The 16481-nt window shown below is 43.6% G+C and overlaps 4 protein-coding genes across 4 annotated transcripts; 3 read left to right on the top strand and 1 right to left on the bottom strand.

Moving 5' to 3' along the window:
- The first annotated feature begins 647 nt into the window (after nt 1-647).
- BDB00DRAFT_846833 (apoptosis antagonizing transcription factor-domain-containing protein) lies at nt 648-3268 on the top strand. The gene is made up of 10 exons (XM_053125182.1): nt 648-726; nt 812-862; nt 952-1423; nt 1522-1594; nt 1702-1776; nt 1854-2095; nt 2211-2310; nt 2418-2516; nt 2642-2910; nt 3025-3268. Exons 1-10 carry the CDS (start codon nt 717-719, stop codon nt 3158-3160), a joined length of 1527 nt encoding a protein of 508 aa, XP_052975020.1. The 5' UTR covers nt 648-716; the 3' UTR covers nt 3161-3268.
- A 308-nt stretch (nt 3269-3576) lies between these two features.
- On the top strand, nt 3577-4635 carry BDB00DRAFT_846830 (vesicle transport protein). Its single transcript, XM_053125181.1, has 5 exons — nt 3577-3638; nt 3768-3859; nt 3992-4170; nt 4250-4331; nt 4430-4635. Exons 1-5 carry the CDS (start codon nt 3617-3619, stop codon nt 4460-4462), a joined length of 408 nt encoding a protein of 135 aa, XP_052975019.1. The 5' UTR covers nt 3577-3616; the 3' UTR covers nt 4463-4635.
- Nucleotides 4636-7192: 2557 nt separating this feature from the next.
- On the top strand, nt 7193-9918 carry BDB00DRAFT_846824 (uncharacterized protein). The gene is made up of 4 exons (XM_053125180.1): nt 7193-7462; nt 7838-7957; nt 8050-8352; nt 8460-9918. Exons 1-4 carry the CDS (start codon nt 7302-7304, stop codon nt 9604-9606), a joined length of 1731 nt encoding a protein of 576 aa, XP_052975018.1. The 5' UTR covers nt 7193-7301; the 3' UTR covers nt 9607-9918.
- BDB00DRAFT_29073 (uncharacterized protein) lies at nt 9886-14916 on the bottom strand. The gene is made up of 8 exons (XM_053116807.1): nt 14467-14916; nt 14043-14244; nt 13691-13767; nt 11588-13599; nt 11304-11494; nt 11126-11193; nt 10516-10956; nt 9886-10380 (listed from the first exon to the last, which is right to left on the bottom strand). The coding sequence occupies exons 1-8, from the start codon at nt 14746-14748 to the stop codon at nt 10090-10092; spliced, it is 3564 nt and encodes a 1187-aa protein (XP_052975017.1). The 5' UTR covers nt 14749-14916; the 3' UTR covers nt 9886-10089.
- Nucleotides 14917-16481: the final 1565 nt, after the last annotated feature.

Below are 16481 nucleotides of genomic sequence, written 5' to 3'. Positions count from 1 at the left end.
ACAAGGTTTTTGAGCGAGAAACATCATTATTTATGAAAAACATATATCTGAAAGTGTTCGATTGTAGAAAAAAGCAATTGCCATATATGATATCATAACTTTGCCTCGTTTCAAGAGAAAGAAAAAAAATCTATATTATTTTAAAGAAAGTTTACTGCAAAAGTGGTTAGATGTCTGAGAATAGGGATGCTACTTATCCGTATTATATAGAACTATCTATATCATACTGTCAATTGATATAAAGAGATATGCTAACAGCTATAGCACAGTAGCATTCTGTTTTGATTGTAATCTTGATAACAAATATTACTGTATAAAGAACAGTGCGAGCTAATAAGCAAGAACAAGAAGTATATGTCAACCTATTGACATAATATTTGATTCCCATCGTCTTTTAGAAGACAAATGCGTCTATGTCAAAATAATGACTCTGATTAAGCTGTATATTATTATACGTTCATTATATCTGTAAGCTTGAGTGTAGTTAAAAAGTGCTTTTGAGTTTGCTTTATTTGACTCTGGGAGCTTAGTGTAATTTGCAGCCGTCAATTCTTGACTTGACGACAATAATGATGTAGTCATGCCAACCGAAAAACGATCGAATTGGGAAATTGGCGGCGTTGCACAGCAAGCCGCAGAAAATTTTACGTTTTTGAACGCATTATTTTGGGTTCACTTGTTGCTTCCGTCGCACCGTTCTTCGTTTTTATATATAAATGCCACCAAGTAAGCAGACATTTGTCTGTAACTCCCTTTTATCTTTTTCAACTAGTGAATCCAAACTCTAACGCTATGCATTTGTAATTCTTAGAGAAATCGCTCGCAGATCAGATCGCCGATCTCGAAACGACAGTCCAGAATGGTAAATTACCAAAGTTTCCTATTTTTTTTTCCAACTACTTAGAAAACAATCCAATCTTTTCTTTATCTAACATGAACATGAACATAAAGACTACGATCCCGAGGACATTACAGGGCCAGTTCATGAAAACATTGACAGTGCTGATGGTGGTGACGACGACGACGACGATAACGATGCTCGAGAACATTATGTCAAAGTCGGCAAAAGTTCGTTACGAAATCAGCAACAGTTTTTACTAGACGATCCACGATATGCTGGACAACGCGCGAGTCGTAAAGATTTATATTCTTCTGACGAGGAAGAGGATATGGAAGAAGAACTACAAGACGATGAAGAAGAGGAATCTGCGGTTGATTTGAAAGAAGGTGACGAGAATGAGGAATTCGAATCGTGGCATGGTGGATCTGACGACGATGAGAAATTGCAACAAGCAATTGGTGACGATGTCTCAGAGGAGGAAAGCGAGGAAGATGAGGACGACGACGACAGTGATGACGAGGAGATAGAAGAAGAGAATACCGAGCTCAACGACGAATTGCGTAAATTGCAAGAGGATGAAAAGTGAGTCGAGGGCAGAAGGCTACCCTTCTTTTTTTGGCATTCTACAAAGTGTAAAAATGTGGATATTAACAATGTTTTTGTGCTTCACGTTAAATTAGGACCATGATATCCAAAATGTCACAAAGTGCACAGAGTGACATTGAAAAAGGTCAACACGTCCGACAGCAACTGGTACGTGTTGTAATAGTAGCATTTACATGCTACGATTACTACTGTAGACATATATATCTGGATGTAAGAATGCGCTTACTAAATCTTCTATCGTTGCAAATTGCTAGACATTATGGGAAAACTTTCTGGAAAGTCGCATCCGTACACAAAAGATTGTTGAACTTGCAAATCAATTACCTCAGGTAAAATTATCCACCCAAAAAAAAATGTTGCATCTTTGCTCGTTTCTTAATTTTATGTTTCTTTTGTATAATTATAGCATGAAACTTGGCCAGATTACTTGGCAAAAGAAGAAGGCATTGAGCCTGATCTGGATGCTGCAAAGGACGAGTTGCGGGAGACGATCGATGAATTGATTGACCTGCGAACAAATCTACTAAGTGATACGGATGCTGTGGAAATGGGCGAAGAGCATACATGGAACAAGCGGAAGAGACATCTTGACGATGATGACGAATATATTGACAAGCTCTGGGAGGATATATCACAAATCAACGATGTGTAAGTTGTTATGAATTACATCAGCTGCCCCGTGAGGGGCGGTCTCTACTATGCATCCGTAGTCTATTTCATACTTACTAGTCCAGTAACTGATATACCCGTTTATCATTTCTAGATTTGTTCCATTCCGTGATTCAACTTTGGAGAAATGGAGCAACAAAGTTCAAATAGCATCAAGCGCAAGATTGAACAAAAAGTTTAAAGCCTTTGATCAAGTACGTCCTGATGTTTCTTCCTCTCCTCCTCCCACCACAGGACCATCACCACCATTTCAGTTGAATGATCAAGAAATCTTTAAACTAAATCTTTCTCTCTTTTCTAGAACATCATGACACAAGTGAGCAACATTATGTCAGATAAAGAGAATCTTGTGCGACGGACACAGTTGCAACGATCCGAATACCGGGTCCTCGGGAAGAAGGTTAGTCATTTTTATTTATTTTTAGGGGCAGGATTGTCGTCCCCCCTCCTTCTTGTGAAAGATTACACAATGTGTATGTATGTATGTATATTTATATCTGTTTGCTTTTTTCTGGTGTGTTCTAGATTCAAGAGGCACCTGAGCTATCCCCGAATGATCAAGAAAGCACACGCGAATCACGCAAAGCAGACCGTCATTTGAACAATTACGATGTGGAGATTTTCGACGATAATGATTTTTACCAACAGTTGCTGCGTGAATTGATTGAAGCACGTATGGTTGATACGGATGATCCGATTGCTCAGGGTATGCGATGGGCAGCACGGAAAGCGGCTGAATCGAAAAAGAAGAAGCGTGCTGTGGATCGCAAGGCTAGCAAGGGCCGTAAATTACGGTAAGTAATTAAAAAAGTTCTATTTCCTTCAGCAGCCCCCCTTCCCCCTTCAATTAAAAAACAGATGTGTTGGCCCTGTCGTCGTCCATGTTTACTCAATTCAACATACCGTAGATTCAATGTTCATGAGAAACTGCAAAACTTCATGGCACCTATTCCAGCTGGTACTTGGCACAATGAAATGACAGAAGAACTTTATACTTCGTTGCTTGGTCAAAAGAAGATGGTTTTAGATGAAGCTGCTGCATAAGCAAAGAAGAGTGAAAAAGTATAATAGATATCATATTTGCATTTTTTGTTTTTATTATTATTTTTGTAAATTGTTATTGTAAAAAAAAGAAAAGACAATCCTCACATCATGTTATGCTTTCTTGTCTGCTATATGCTTTTACACAATGTGTGTTCTGTACCCAACCACAAACGTTTTTCTTACATAATGAGATGTACAATCTGTTTTAACCTCATCTTGATGATGCCACAAAAACATCGCATCTTGGCCCAATATACGCTACTGTCTAACTCACCCGGATCTTGGACATTGTGTGGATGGATCATCCATGATATAGCGAAAATAAGGAGGGCGGATGATCATGAATTTGCTAGCATCCGGATGTACTTGATTCATATTCCGAATAGCAACCAGCGGGGTGGCTATCGCCACGTTGCACCTTCTTTCCTCGCATATAAAATATCCATATCAGAACCAATGTGGTTGAGCGATTTACAAAGTAATTGAACGAACAGTACAGTATAGTACATTACCGCCATTAAATTCCTTTGTTGTTGACAATCTTTCCGGTTTCTGCTTTTTCTCCTCTTGTGTGTGTTTGTCTATGCGAATATATATTTTATATTAGAGATCGGTGTCGGACTGACGGCATTTGGCGTGTTTTTCATGGCGCTTGGTGTTTTGCTATTGTTTGATGCAGGATTGATGGCGATCGGCAACGTAAGGACTATAAGAATATATAACAGGAAAAAAAAATAGAGAGAGAGAAGGAGTTCTTTAAGGCGGAAGACGATAATGGGGTAGTTACTACCTGGTAATAAGAAACAAGAGAGTTAACAAGGATCACCATAGGTTCTGTTTTTGTTTGGTATTGGAGCGATCATAGGCCCGAAAAGCACATTGGTTTTCTTCACAAGACGGGAAAAGATACGGGGAACAATATGTTTTCTTGGAGGCATATTCTTGGTGTTGAGTAAATTCCCCGTGTTTGGCTTTGTATTGGAAGTGTTTGGTTTCCTCAATTTGTTTGGGTAAGGAAAAGATAATGGACATACATTCGCACCAGGGAAGAAAGAGACAGCAGGTTTAATAACATTTTTTGATTTATAGTGATTTCTTCCCCGTTGTATTTGGTTTTATGCGACGATTGCCTATCATTGGTCCCATCTTGAGCCATCCAGCTATCTCTAGGGTAAGTCCTTTTTGTGATATTTTTGTTTGTGATCTCCTCTTTCTCTCTTGGTAAGCATTTGATCTGAACAATCCATTTTATGTTGTTGATTAACTTAGTTTATGCCGCGAGAGTCGCGTACGCGCGTGTAATATATGCATTATACATAAAGCTTTATCCCCAGTCACAGCTGATTTCGTATATATATATATATATATTTTAGAGAAAGAGAGAGAAAAACGATAACAACAGCAACGACAAAGAAAATAAAAAATAATAATAATTAATCCATACCCTTCACCACCTCTGGTTTCTTGTGTTCTATCCATTCTAGCGAAATAAAAATAGAGGGAGAATGAGGGAGCTGTCAATGGATCAAATAGTATTGTGTTCTGTGCAACTGCGTCTCGAGTCGGGCTGGAATGAAGATTGTCAGTTTACGATTGGTAGGGAGAGAACTGATCAGTCTTTCTCTCGGCCTGCCCTGCACTTTATGGAGGATCTGGTCCTCTTTTTTTCAATTGTTTCTTTTCCCTTTTGCGATGAATCGACCCAGCGCTTAAAAACACAAATGATCTGAGAAGTTCAAGGCAATAAGAGAGTTCTCATCTCTTGACAGAAACGTGATCATCTAGAATCGGAGCTTAGGAGTGGATGGAAAAAACGAGGGCTGCACTTTGCTGCTATTATCTACATAAGCATTTTGGGAATTGAGGTGTTGCGGACCTAAGGGAAAAGGTTATTGAGATATCTACTCAAACACACACATAAATTACCCCCCAGATTCCATTATAAATCAAGAACATCAATCAGTTCTTTTTGTATTTTTACAGACATGCATTCCCGACATTTATGTAATTATATGCATGCAATGTTTTTAGCTCGCATTTTTTGATGTTTTCTGTTGTTGCTTTTTCTTTCGGCGCTCCCGCCACACCACTGTTGTTTGTTTTGTTTCCCGCGCAAATAAAAGGGTAAAAAAGCAAGCACGGGATTTTTTTTTTGAGAGCAGGTGTGCGAAACGAAAAGGGAGTAATTTTGATAGGCTAATATGATATTATCTTCTCTTAGAGAGTTGAGAAAAGAAGGGTTTACAGCACTGTTGTTCCGCGCTGGTCCCCCTCCCCCCCAAGTTTGTATAAGGCGGTGCTTAGCCGCACGTTATTACATAGCATATGAGAGAGAGAGAGAGAGAGAGAGAGGATTAGAGTGAGCCGAGCGAACGTGAAAACTGAAAAGAATTGAGCAAAAAAGATGAGAAAGAGAGAGAGAGAGTCCCGAGTCAAGATACACGATTATATACTAGGTTGTTGTTGTTGCCATGACGAGTTGTATTTTATCTTTTCTCGGGTAACCGTGACAACAAAACTTTCCTTGTTGTCATGGTGACCACCACCATTTTTTTTTGTTTTGCCATGGCGATGATCACTCTGTCATGGTGAATTATTACCACAGGGGCAACCACTTACTCCGTGTATGATACTATTATAGACAGACACAAAGGGGGTCTCTGTACGAGTTTGAGAAGTGCACAGACAGCAAAAAGCAGAAACATACTTTTCAGAAATTGTTGGACAGTCTTTCTCTCTCTCTTCTTTTTTTTTTTTTTTTTGACCAGATGTGTTGCTGTTTTTTTTTTTTTGCTTGGGGTTGCGGTTTTCTTTATACGGCTGTTATTACCTTACTTTGATTTGGGTGCTGAGATTTAAAAAAACCAATAAAAAGTGATTGGCTAAAGGATAAATAAGAAAGGGCGTCCCCCGGAGAAAGTGACTCTTGGGAAAATTAAATGAAAGCGGATTTTTTTGCTTTCCGGATGGGTTGAAACAGGTTAGATTGGATTTTTGTCCTAAATATATAATTATTACATGGACCAACGAAGAACAACAACAGACGAGCCATGGAAACAAACACATTTGACTTTGAAAAAAAAAAACAGAGAATGTGCTCCCCCGGTTTACCATTTTTTGAAAGGAAAAAGAGAATCACTTGTACCTAAGCAACAAAGGAAAAAAACGAAGCCCAGGTTTCACACACATTTATGAAAAAGTACCTGCCGGTCCTTGTCCCGAGTAAATAAGGACTCTTTACCATTATGGGTACCCTTTTGTATACTTTGTCCCATCCATGTTGGACATGTTTGTTGTTGTTATTCTGTTTGTTATTTGAAAAAGAAAAGATAGAGAGAGAGAAAGAGAAAGCAACAAGCAACTGTGGACGCCGATCTTTCCGAAAACGATCATGCGTCGTCTTTACCGAGTCAAACAAATAATACATGCTTTCCCAAAAGTAACCCTTCAACAACTACAACAGCAGTAGGCATGGGTCATATACAAATTTTGGGTGCAATAAAGTGAAAGGCGAATATGGCAGACTCCCAGATTTGAGAGGGATGGGCATCCCCCATTCCAACAATCTCTCTCCCCTGATACTATCTAACTACTAATACATAACAAACTGTTTCCCAACCTTAATAGCACGTCAATTTATTTCCCGACGAGTAAGAATGGGTCGTTGTTATGGGTTACCCATTCAAGATGTATCCCATCTTTCTCACTTGCCCACCATGTAGCCATAGCAACTCTTAAGTGGTGATTGGCTGCACATTTCCGGGGCAATTATTTTCCCCCGTTGTTACTTGTTGGAAGCGTGTGTCTATCCCATCACATCCCAGAGATCCCTCATCCACTCTGCCCACCCCCCAATAACCTTGTTTTTTTTTATCATCATCAAATTATTTAACAAGAGTAGAGGGAAAAGCAGCAAGTAAAGTCCGCGCTAGTTATATTTCCTCCCTCTCTCTTGAAATCTATCTTTTTTTTTTAAAACGTTTCAACCTTTTTTTTTTCGTTTCCTCTCGCGCTCGCTCTCTCTCTCTCTCTCTCTCTCGCTCGCTTTGCACTCCACCCTTTTTTTTTTTTGTCTCTCTTCATTTTTCACCCCCTTATCTTTTTTCTTATTCTTATTAACGTGTGATAGTGTTGTGTTGTGATGAACTCGGTGCATGAAACAAAAGAGTGGCAAATGCCTCCAAATGCATTACCGAGTCCCTCTGTCGCAGAAAGTCCTATGCATCCTCCAGTTCCGCATTATTCGCCCATGGATCATGCTGCCTATCCGCCGTCGTTTTCTCAAGGAAATCCTCTGCCAATGTAAGTATGATTATTTCTTCTTGAGAAGGGATGGAGGGAGGAGGAGGGTCACTCGCCGTCCGTTGCTTTATGCTGTCAATTATGCGTGTGGTCATCATACTCTTGTGTTTTGGTGCAACAAGGTACCACCACCATTACCACCCATATCACCATCACAACAAAACACAGATATTTCCTTACACAATAAAATTTCTGCCCCTCATTTGTGTGTACACACATCACCCAGACACACAAGCGCGCGCCTTTTTTGTGATGGCATTCCTACCCCCATCACTGGAGACAACACTGGAGACATCATCACTGGGGAAAGAGAATGAAAAATCGAAAGCTTCAGTTGCTTATCTTGGACTTCTTGTTCGTTTCTGTTTTACTCAGGTCCCAGGCACCACTACCACCACCATCTTCGCACCACCATCACCACCCTCATCACCATCAGCCTACATCGCCAACGGATAGTAGCTACGTCAAGCCAGATTCGGACCCTCGCTTACCAGGGTAATAATAACTCGCAATTTGTTAAGCTGATCTCCCATGTGTATTCTATGAATTTTGACACTCACACAATATCCAATATGTTCGTATTTTAGAATGATGGCCGTTTCTCAACCCAGCACTCCCCGCCCAAGCCCAGCAGCAACCACAGAGCCTGCATCATCACCGACCCGGAATTCGAATCATCCTGCCAGTAGCGCCGCCGCCGCTGCCGCTGCCGCTGCTGCTGTGGCTGCCTATTCCACCCCGTCCTTCCATACTTCTTCGCCTTATATGTCGGCCGGTGTCATTCCTCGAAAACGCGGACGCAGCGATTCGTTGTTCACCCAAGAATCGGGCCCCTTTTTCAGCTCAACAAAGACATTCGATAACCTATTTGGTGTGGACCGAACCAACTTGTAAGTAAAGAGAATCGGAGCGGGGCACAAGAATGAGAGAGAGAGAGAGAGATAGAAAGTGTATATGAGGTTTGGAACTTGGCTTATCTGATTGTAATGATGAATAGATTGAGTATCCGCATTCAATCCAAGATGGACAGAGGATTCTTTCTGGCGGATAATGACTGGACGTGCTATCGACGCAACTATTTCCAAGTCAGCAGTGCGTTTTCTATACATGGAATGAACCACTATTACGCCGACCACGAACCGCAGTGTCTGGTGCGAAGCGAGGACGGCAATGCGTTTTATCCTGTGCGAAGATTCTTGCTCGGCATTGGGGCGCGCGTATCAAACAATGACAAACGGATCGAGTTGGTGCAGCACACGCCCAAACGAGATAAGGGCCCACAGATGACGCCACAGCCCAAACCGATCACGGCAGGCGGTAATCTCAGCATGAGTGCAGTCGGTACCAACCAGAACATTGTCACTTTCGAGCGTATCCAGTTCAAGACGGCCACAGCCAACAATGGCAAGCGAAGAGCAGCACAGCAATACTACATTTGTGTCACGGACTTGTTTGCAGAGACGGATCATGGCGAACAGATCCGGATCGCTTCGTGTCAGTCTGCTCCACTGGTCGTGCGTGGTCGTAGTCCTGGTCATTATACCGATAGTCAGCAAGAACGTACGGTCGTCACTGCGCCTGCTTCGGGAGCAGTAGTGCCGCCACCCCCTCCGCCACACCATAATCCTCATCATCATCACCATGCTGCTCTACCACCTCCACCACCGCATCATAACCAGCATCCTCATCATCATCCACTGCCGCCACCGTCTTCTTCATCGATATCATCGCCGCCCATGACCACCGATGGTACCACGCCTCCGACATCTTGTTCACAGCAAATCGCATTGCCGCCACCCCCACAACATCACGACGATCGCTTTGCTTTCCAAAGACCCCCTTATACACCTCCAGCCATGATGCCTGGTGACTATGGCTATTACTCAAGCTACCCACAGCATTTTAGCCCAACGATGCACGCACCGCCACCCCCACCACCCATGGCGCCCAACGGTATGATGATGAATAACGGACCGCCTACTCCAACACAGCATACCCCGAGCTCTTCTACAGGCCCACCACCTTCGCCACAGTCGTACGCAGCACCACCTCCGCCGCCACCACCGCCGCATCATCATCCTTATATGTTATCATCATCCGTTGCTCGAAACCATTCGCAGCCAAGTACATCCGCATACTACTAAACTTATAATATTTGTACATATTATATAAAATACACTACTGGCTGGAAACACAGATACTCAAAAAAAAAGGAAGATAACTTTTTGCTCAAACAACACAATTTCCCCTTTTAACCTTATACACACGCACTCACACGCTCACATCAACTTATATACATGTCACTTTCATTATAATCTCGTATATTACTTACGCTTTTTTTATATTCTGTATCAACATCCTTCCCACCATTCCTTTTTGTCTTTTTTTTCTTTCTTGTATGTTTCTATTATATTCATATTATATTATACTATACTATATCTCGATTTTATTATAGCTATTTTGACATGCTTCATTTATTTATTTATTTTATTTGAGAGAGAAAATGATGACAGATGAACAATGATGAAGTAAGATGATAGTGGTGATGGATGAATATAAGGGTGAACGGATATATGATTGAAAACTATACACATTTTAGAAAAGAGTAAGAATGGATGCCTTTTTTTTTAATGGCGATAATCAAGCCAGACACTGACACTGTCAGGTCCTACAAGATCACGAATTGTAGATATTAGTAATTCGATTTCAACAGCCAGTTGTTCGGAACACATCAAATAAGCACTGTAGTAGGTATATTCTGGATCTGCCAGCCGTTCAGGCAGTAGATTGGGTATCAGGCGTGCCTTGTTTGTCAATATACGACGTGCCCGCGTCGGTCGTAGCACATACGGCGGCAATGGCGTCTTGTTACTGAGAGCATTGGCTCCTACGTAGAGTGCCGTCAAAAAAGATGCGATCTAATCAAATCAAACCAACCCGAGCACATCATCAGTATACGAATACATTCCATCTCATCACTTGTAGAAACAACAAAGAGAGTGTGTGTATGTGGAAGATAAAAGACAGCTTTCTTCTTTTTTTTTTGAACTTACTGCATTCTTTCGTTCTTTCCACGTATCGCGCACCAATTCGATACGCCAGCTTTCATGGATCCGTTCCAAAGCATTTTCCATCTCAATCATCAAGTTGACCAAGTTATCGAGTACTTGTAAGATTTGGATATACTTGTGTTCTTGGAAAACCCCTCGCAACGCAGGTTCAAACCGACTTTGTTCGAGCAGAACACGCTGGCCTTTGATCTGTTTGCGTATTTCAGCAGCGACCGTGCGAAACACTTTGCGGTTGCTCATGCGGATTTCGGTTTCGTGGTAGCCGTTCTTGAGCAGTAGCGCAAGGAAGGAGGAGTAGAGTGCAGCGGCGTCGCCGAGTGTTCGAGAGATTCGATGTCGTAGTTCGACTCGGCCTGTACGAGGATATGGGAATATACTGATTACCAGTGCCGCAACTACTCCAGCAAGCACAGCAACGGTTCTCTGTATTACAATAAGTTGTTGGTTAGCCAATGCTGCTGTATAGCTCAAGGTAGTATTTCCCCGCCATCAACCAACTCCCCCCCCAACAGATGCGGCGTAAAACAAAGACAAGGGAGTTGGAAAGCAGGTGTATGCAATGCCAGTCATGCAAAATGCATTGTTACATTACCTCATAAGTGACTTCAAACACAGAAATGTCACGGCCTGACATCCTGTAGTTGTGTGCGTAACCGACAACTTTAATATAAGCATACAAAAAAAGGTCAGTCCACACAGAAATATTTGTTGTCCTGTAACACACACACACAGTGGTGGTACCACCACCCTGCGACCGAGTTAAAACTTACTGATAGACGTTGTGATGAGGGAAAAGAGGCCCGTAGCCTTCCAAAACTTGCCATTCAGATAAATCAGCCACCAGGGCAAATTGAATAGAAAGACCAAAATGATCATGGCAGCACGGTTGGTTTGACTGATCTCCCAGATCAAGAGTGAACAGATGGCGCCTACAAATGTGCCTACGGTGCGAACCATCAACCTGCCCGACCCACCGAGAAGAAAAGAAAAAACGGTCAAAGTTCCCTTCTTTTTGTTGCCTCACGTGAGAGATACAAAACAAATACTGCCTTACCCGAAAAAGTTACTGCCAACAGAGGGCCCCATCCAAACGAGCGCAACGACAGCAGCCCATTGGCCACGTGCTCGTAGATACCAGTCGATGGACTCTTCGACAAAGCCCGGCAGTGTCAATGCCATGACGACAATACAAGCACGCAAAGCAAAGACCGTATCGGCAGAGCAGATGAAATTCTTATAAAACATCCACCATTTGAAAAACGTACGCTGGATACGTGTTGTCGGGTAGGCCACATCGGGATCGTGGTACATGGCCGGATCGAGTGCCTGATTATCCAGCGCAGCCATGGTCGCCACCGCTGCGGCTGCCGAGCTCTTTCGTTTTCGTTTCGAATGCGACAACTTGCCACGCACCGGTATGGCCAAATGGCCCGCGCGTTCTTCTTCGACGTCAGCCTCGTGCTGCTGCTCCTGTTCAGCCACCAGCGCATCAATCGTCATTGTATTCAAAATCGTCGTTGTGCGTCGCGATAACGAGCGTTGTAACCCGCCTGCCACGGATGGATGATGGAGATTGTTCTCGGCAACAACCGCAGCGGGTGGATCGAGTCCAACATCTGCCTCTGAATTCCGGTGTCTGAACCATTTTCGCACGGAAAGATGCGGAAGCCACATGCGTCGTCGCTTGCGCGCCTGATCCATCTCATAAATAAGCGATGAGAGTGTGTAGACGCGTTCGGCATAGCCGCGCAGATTGAATTGGAAATGGAGCAGCAAGAACAGAATGCGACGTGGGATGGGTTGTTGCTCACCGTGGCCGTTGTTGTTGTGGTATAGACGCTCGAGTCCTCGTAGACGGTGCGCATCGAATTTCTGGATTGCTCGTATTAATGGCACGGACGGGTCCATGTCGCTGACGGAACCGGGCGTGGTCTTGTCGCATGCGAAAAGGCGGTACAGAAACGGCTTGTTTTGGTATCGTGGATCAATGTGCTGCATTCGGTATAGGCGTTGTGTTGATTCATGGATGGCGGTGGAACATGCCTGTGATAGTTCGCTGTAGATGGGTCGGACCGTCTTGATGACATCGTCGTATTCGCGTCGCCATGTGCTCCCTGTAAATGTCGCCTCGTCTTCGGGTACGCTGATGGTGATGTGCTGGTGGTCGGGCGTGTTGTTTCCGCTGTCGATGTCGATACCACTCCCTGCAATCCCGCCATCCTCGCTGTATTTCCGGACACCGTCACCGCCGTTGATGGTACCATTGTGAAGCGTTGCAGCTGTCGATGTTGAGGGCCGACCGGGCATATCACTACTCGTCGTCGTCCTTCCTGATCTCTGTGCTGCAGGAGCATGGTCTTTTTTCTCGTCATAATCAGCGTCATGATCATCATCATGATCATCGTCGTCGTCGGAGCTATCACTGCTGCTGCTGCTGCTACTGCTACTATCACAACTGCCATTGTTGTCCCAACAGGGTCCTTCATCCCCCGAGTCATTTGCGGCGTTGTCGCTGCCCATCGTGGTGAAACTCTGGCCGCTATAACTCATGCGTTCCTGCTGCGGGGTCTTGATCGGATCTAAATTGTCTTGTGCAGCAAATTTCTTGAGACGATTGGCAATATGTCGACGCGTCTGCGCCTTGCGCATATTCTCCTCCATCGTCCGACTCATGCTGACACCCTGCAGCGGGACACGCATCTTTTTCACCAAGCGGGTCATGTCGCTGACGTCGCGTGGAGCCATGTAGTTGAACGAGGCTTCGCGACGGACGACACGTTTGATCTGGACGAGAGAGAGCAAGTGCTGATCGATGGAGCGATGCACGGCTGCAAGCGGTTCTGGGGGAGCTGAATGGCTGCTGCGAGATGGGTAAATGTATTGTTCCCGAGGCGTTGCGTTGATATGCAGGAAGCCGTCGACTTGGCGCTGCGCTATGCTGTCGAACGTCTCTAAGGTTTTGACTAATTGCTGCACATAAATTTTGGTGCTATTTTCTGGCCACACGACAATGCAGATGATGAATACTATCACGAGTCCGCTCAGGATCGAAAAGAAATTCTGCAGCTACAATAACCAAAATGTGTCACGGGTGAGTTTACATTATGCAAGATCCCTGTTTCTCTAGTATCGTCGTCTTATGGATATAGACACTTGCCACATGCCATGGTTGCCACTGGCGATCAACGATAGCTGTTGTGAGGCTGATGACTAGGATTGTGGCAGACAGCATTCCTAAACTCACAAAAACAATGGTAAACGTGTTGGTTTCTGCATTATTCTCAACGACGGACGGACCGCTGATCGAGGATGAAATATTAAACAAGTAATTATAGAAAGCAGAAATAGTAGAAATAGGAGCGCCATTTTATATATGTGGGGGGGGGGGGTGAGGTGGGATGAGTGTAAATATGCGTGGAATAGTGCGAAAGATCGACATAGTTTCAGGGACCACACAGGAAACACAGAAAAATAAAATAACGTTATTTGAAAGCTTTTTGGGGTCTTACCTCCCACATTGCATTGGTCGATTTTGACACGACAATAGTTTAGAACGAATGCGCCGACCAGCAAGAAAGCAACAAGCACGCCTGCGACTCTGGGCTGTGCCATTTCTGGATTCGATGGATCACGGAGGAGCGAGGCACAGTAGGTACCGAGCAGCGACCATGCTGCAGAGACACTGCACATGATGGATCCAAACACGATATCCTATCTTGAAATAAAAGGTCCAGTAAAGAGAGACGTTGGGATTAACCAAAAAACCAATTATTATCTTCCATCATCCAAGATTCCAGGGGTTGGTTGGTTGGTTGGTTGGTTGTCATTTGTGTAGGAGTCTCGTTCTCTTCCAGGGACGATGGTTTTGTTGAAAGAAAGGGGAAAAACGAGAGCACGAGAGTAGGAGAGTGATTTTCTTTTTAATTTCTATACCTCGCCAACGGAACCATAGGATTTGGCAGGATGGATGAATTCCACAGCCACCTGGGCCAGGATGAGTCCATATTCGGTGTATTGTCGCACCGGTTCCACAAACAGCAGCGCAAAGATAAGTGTAACGGCCAGATCAGCCTTGAGAATACGTTTTATCACGGGCCATGTCAGCGAGTCCCATATACCGCGTAGCCGCTGCCGTATGTCCTGGAGTGGGAGGATGTGCGCAGATGCCGGGGAGAAATGAAAGCTGAGTTGGGTGACAAAGGCTTCCTTATTCATTTGCCGTGTGTTGTGTTGTGTTTCTTTGTCTGCTTGCTTTGATAGTAAAAGAAGAAAAGGAAAAAGAAGAAGGACAAGGAAGAAGAGAAAGAGAGAGAGAAGAGAGAGAGAAAAAGAAAGGAAAGCAAAGAGAAGAGAACGAGAGAGAGCAAAGTGATGATTGATGGCTTGTTTCTCCGAAATCCTGTACTAACAGTGCAAAAAAGTATAGCCACCCCTCCCTTCACCCACACCCCTTTTCCAAATCAAGCACAAAGGATAAATGGACGACTTGGTCGAGTTGGAAAGGCAAACGGATCGGCTCTCACTGTTGAACTGTTTGTTGTTGTTGTTGCTGCTAGTGTTTTCCACACACATTGCCTGCATTGTTTCGTCCTGCTGCTACGGTTGTTGTCATTATTGACCGACTGTTGCTGCACAAGAGCACTTCAAGAAGGCTAGCTAGCCAGCCAGCCAAGTAGGGTACAATGAAACCCCAATCACATAAACAAAGAGGCAGCACCTTTAATTTCCTTTCTTTGAACGGGGACACATCCATATAAATAATTGCAACCAATGATCGGGTCGAGCGAGCCAGCGTTGACCCACTACACTGGGATCACCCTAATGATGCTTACTACCCGTGGATACCCAAAAAGCTATACGTCCTCTCCACCATGCAGATGCAATTCAACATGACAAATTTCGCAAGATATACTCCTCCTGCCTGGGCATATGCTGTATTGCGGACGGGTCGGAAGGACTAATTTTGGAGGTCAGCGGAAAGTATATGAATTTGGCCCAAAGAGAAAAAGGCTATAATTTATCATACCCATCCGCTTTGTTCTCTATAGAAACACAAGACAACTGTTGTTCTAGATCTTTCAATCTTAGAGTGCGGTCGAGACTACTGGGAAGAGGGAAAGATCACGAGTAAGATTATACGGCATCCCGTTGTTGTTGTTTATCGACCCACATCAAAAAAGTCGTAAAGTCGATGCATATACGTGACTCAATGCCGCTCCCAAGTCAGACAACTGTTGAGGTATTATCGGAACCACCGGGCCCCCAATCAGAGCTAATCAAACCGAACTCAGTACCTAGTTTTACTACTAGTAATTTGCCCGTCATTCAGTGACAAGTATAACATAGAATGTAGACTTGATCATATAAACAACAAACGGCATTGACTTTTCCCAACCTTCCCCAAGCTTGTGCCTGTGTACAAACAGTGCGACCTTGTCCTACAAACAAACCGCACTATACTTCTTGTTGTTGCAATAATCCGCATGAGCATTTCTAATTATGGACCACACCCGATCTAGAACCCCGATGTATATACAGCAAGAGGAAGAAGCCTATCGTACCAATAAGCAAACAAGACCTTTTGATCATTTGAGCAACTAGATTGATCATCCAATTATTCGGAAAAACGTAAAATGATTAATTGCATATTTACATCTCAAAACATTAAAGGTTTGCCTCTTCTTCTTCTTCTTCCATATACTCCTTGAACTTTATCAGGTTTAAAAATTTCAAAAGATCTGCGCATCAGCAGCTCACGGTCACGACACTCTTGCATTCGTTATCCCTCTTGTTCCTGTTGTTGTTTTTGGTGTTACTATGCGTTGTGTGTATTTCTAGGCAAATATTTATAATTAATATTTTTTTATATTTAACCCGTCAAATTAACAGTAGAAGGTTCATACAAAGTCCGTATTAGCCACAGCATATCTGTTGATCACGGGTCATCA

The sequence above is a fragment of the Zychaea mexicana genome, assembly GCF_025766255.1.
Source record: "Zychaea mexicana strain RSA 1403 chromosome Unknown BDB00scaffold_102, whole genome shotgun sequence".
NCBI classification, from domain to species: Eukaryota; Fungi; Mucoromycota; class Mucoromycetes; order Mucorales; family Lichtheimiaceae; genus Zychaea; species Zychaea mexicana.
Note: the sequence above shows the minus strand (reverse complement) of the source record. Positions and strands in the feature narration are given on the sequence as shown.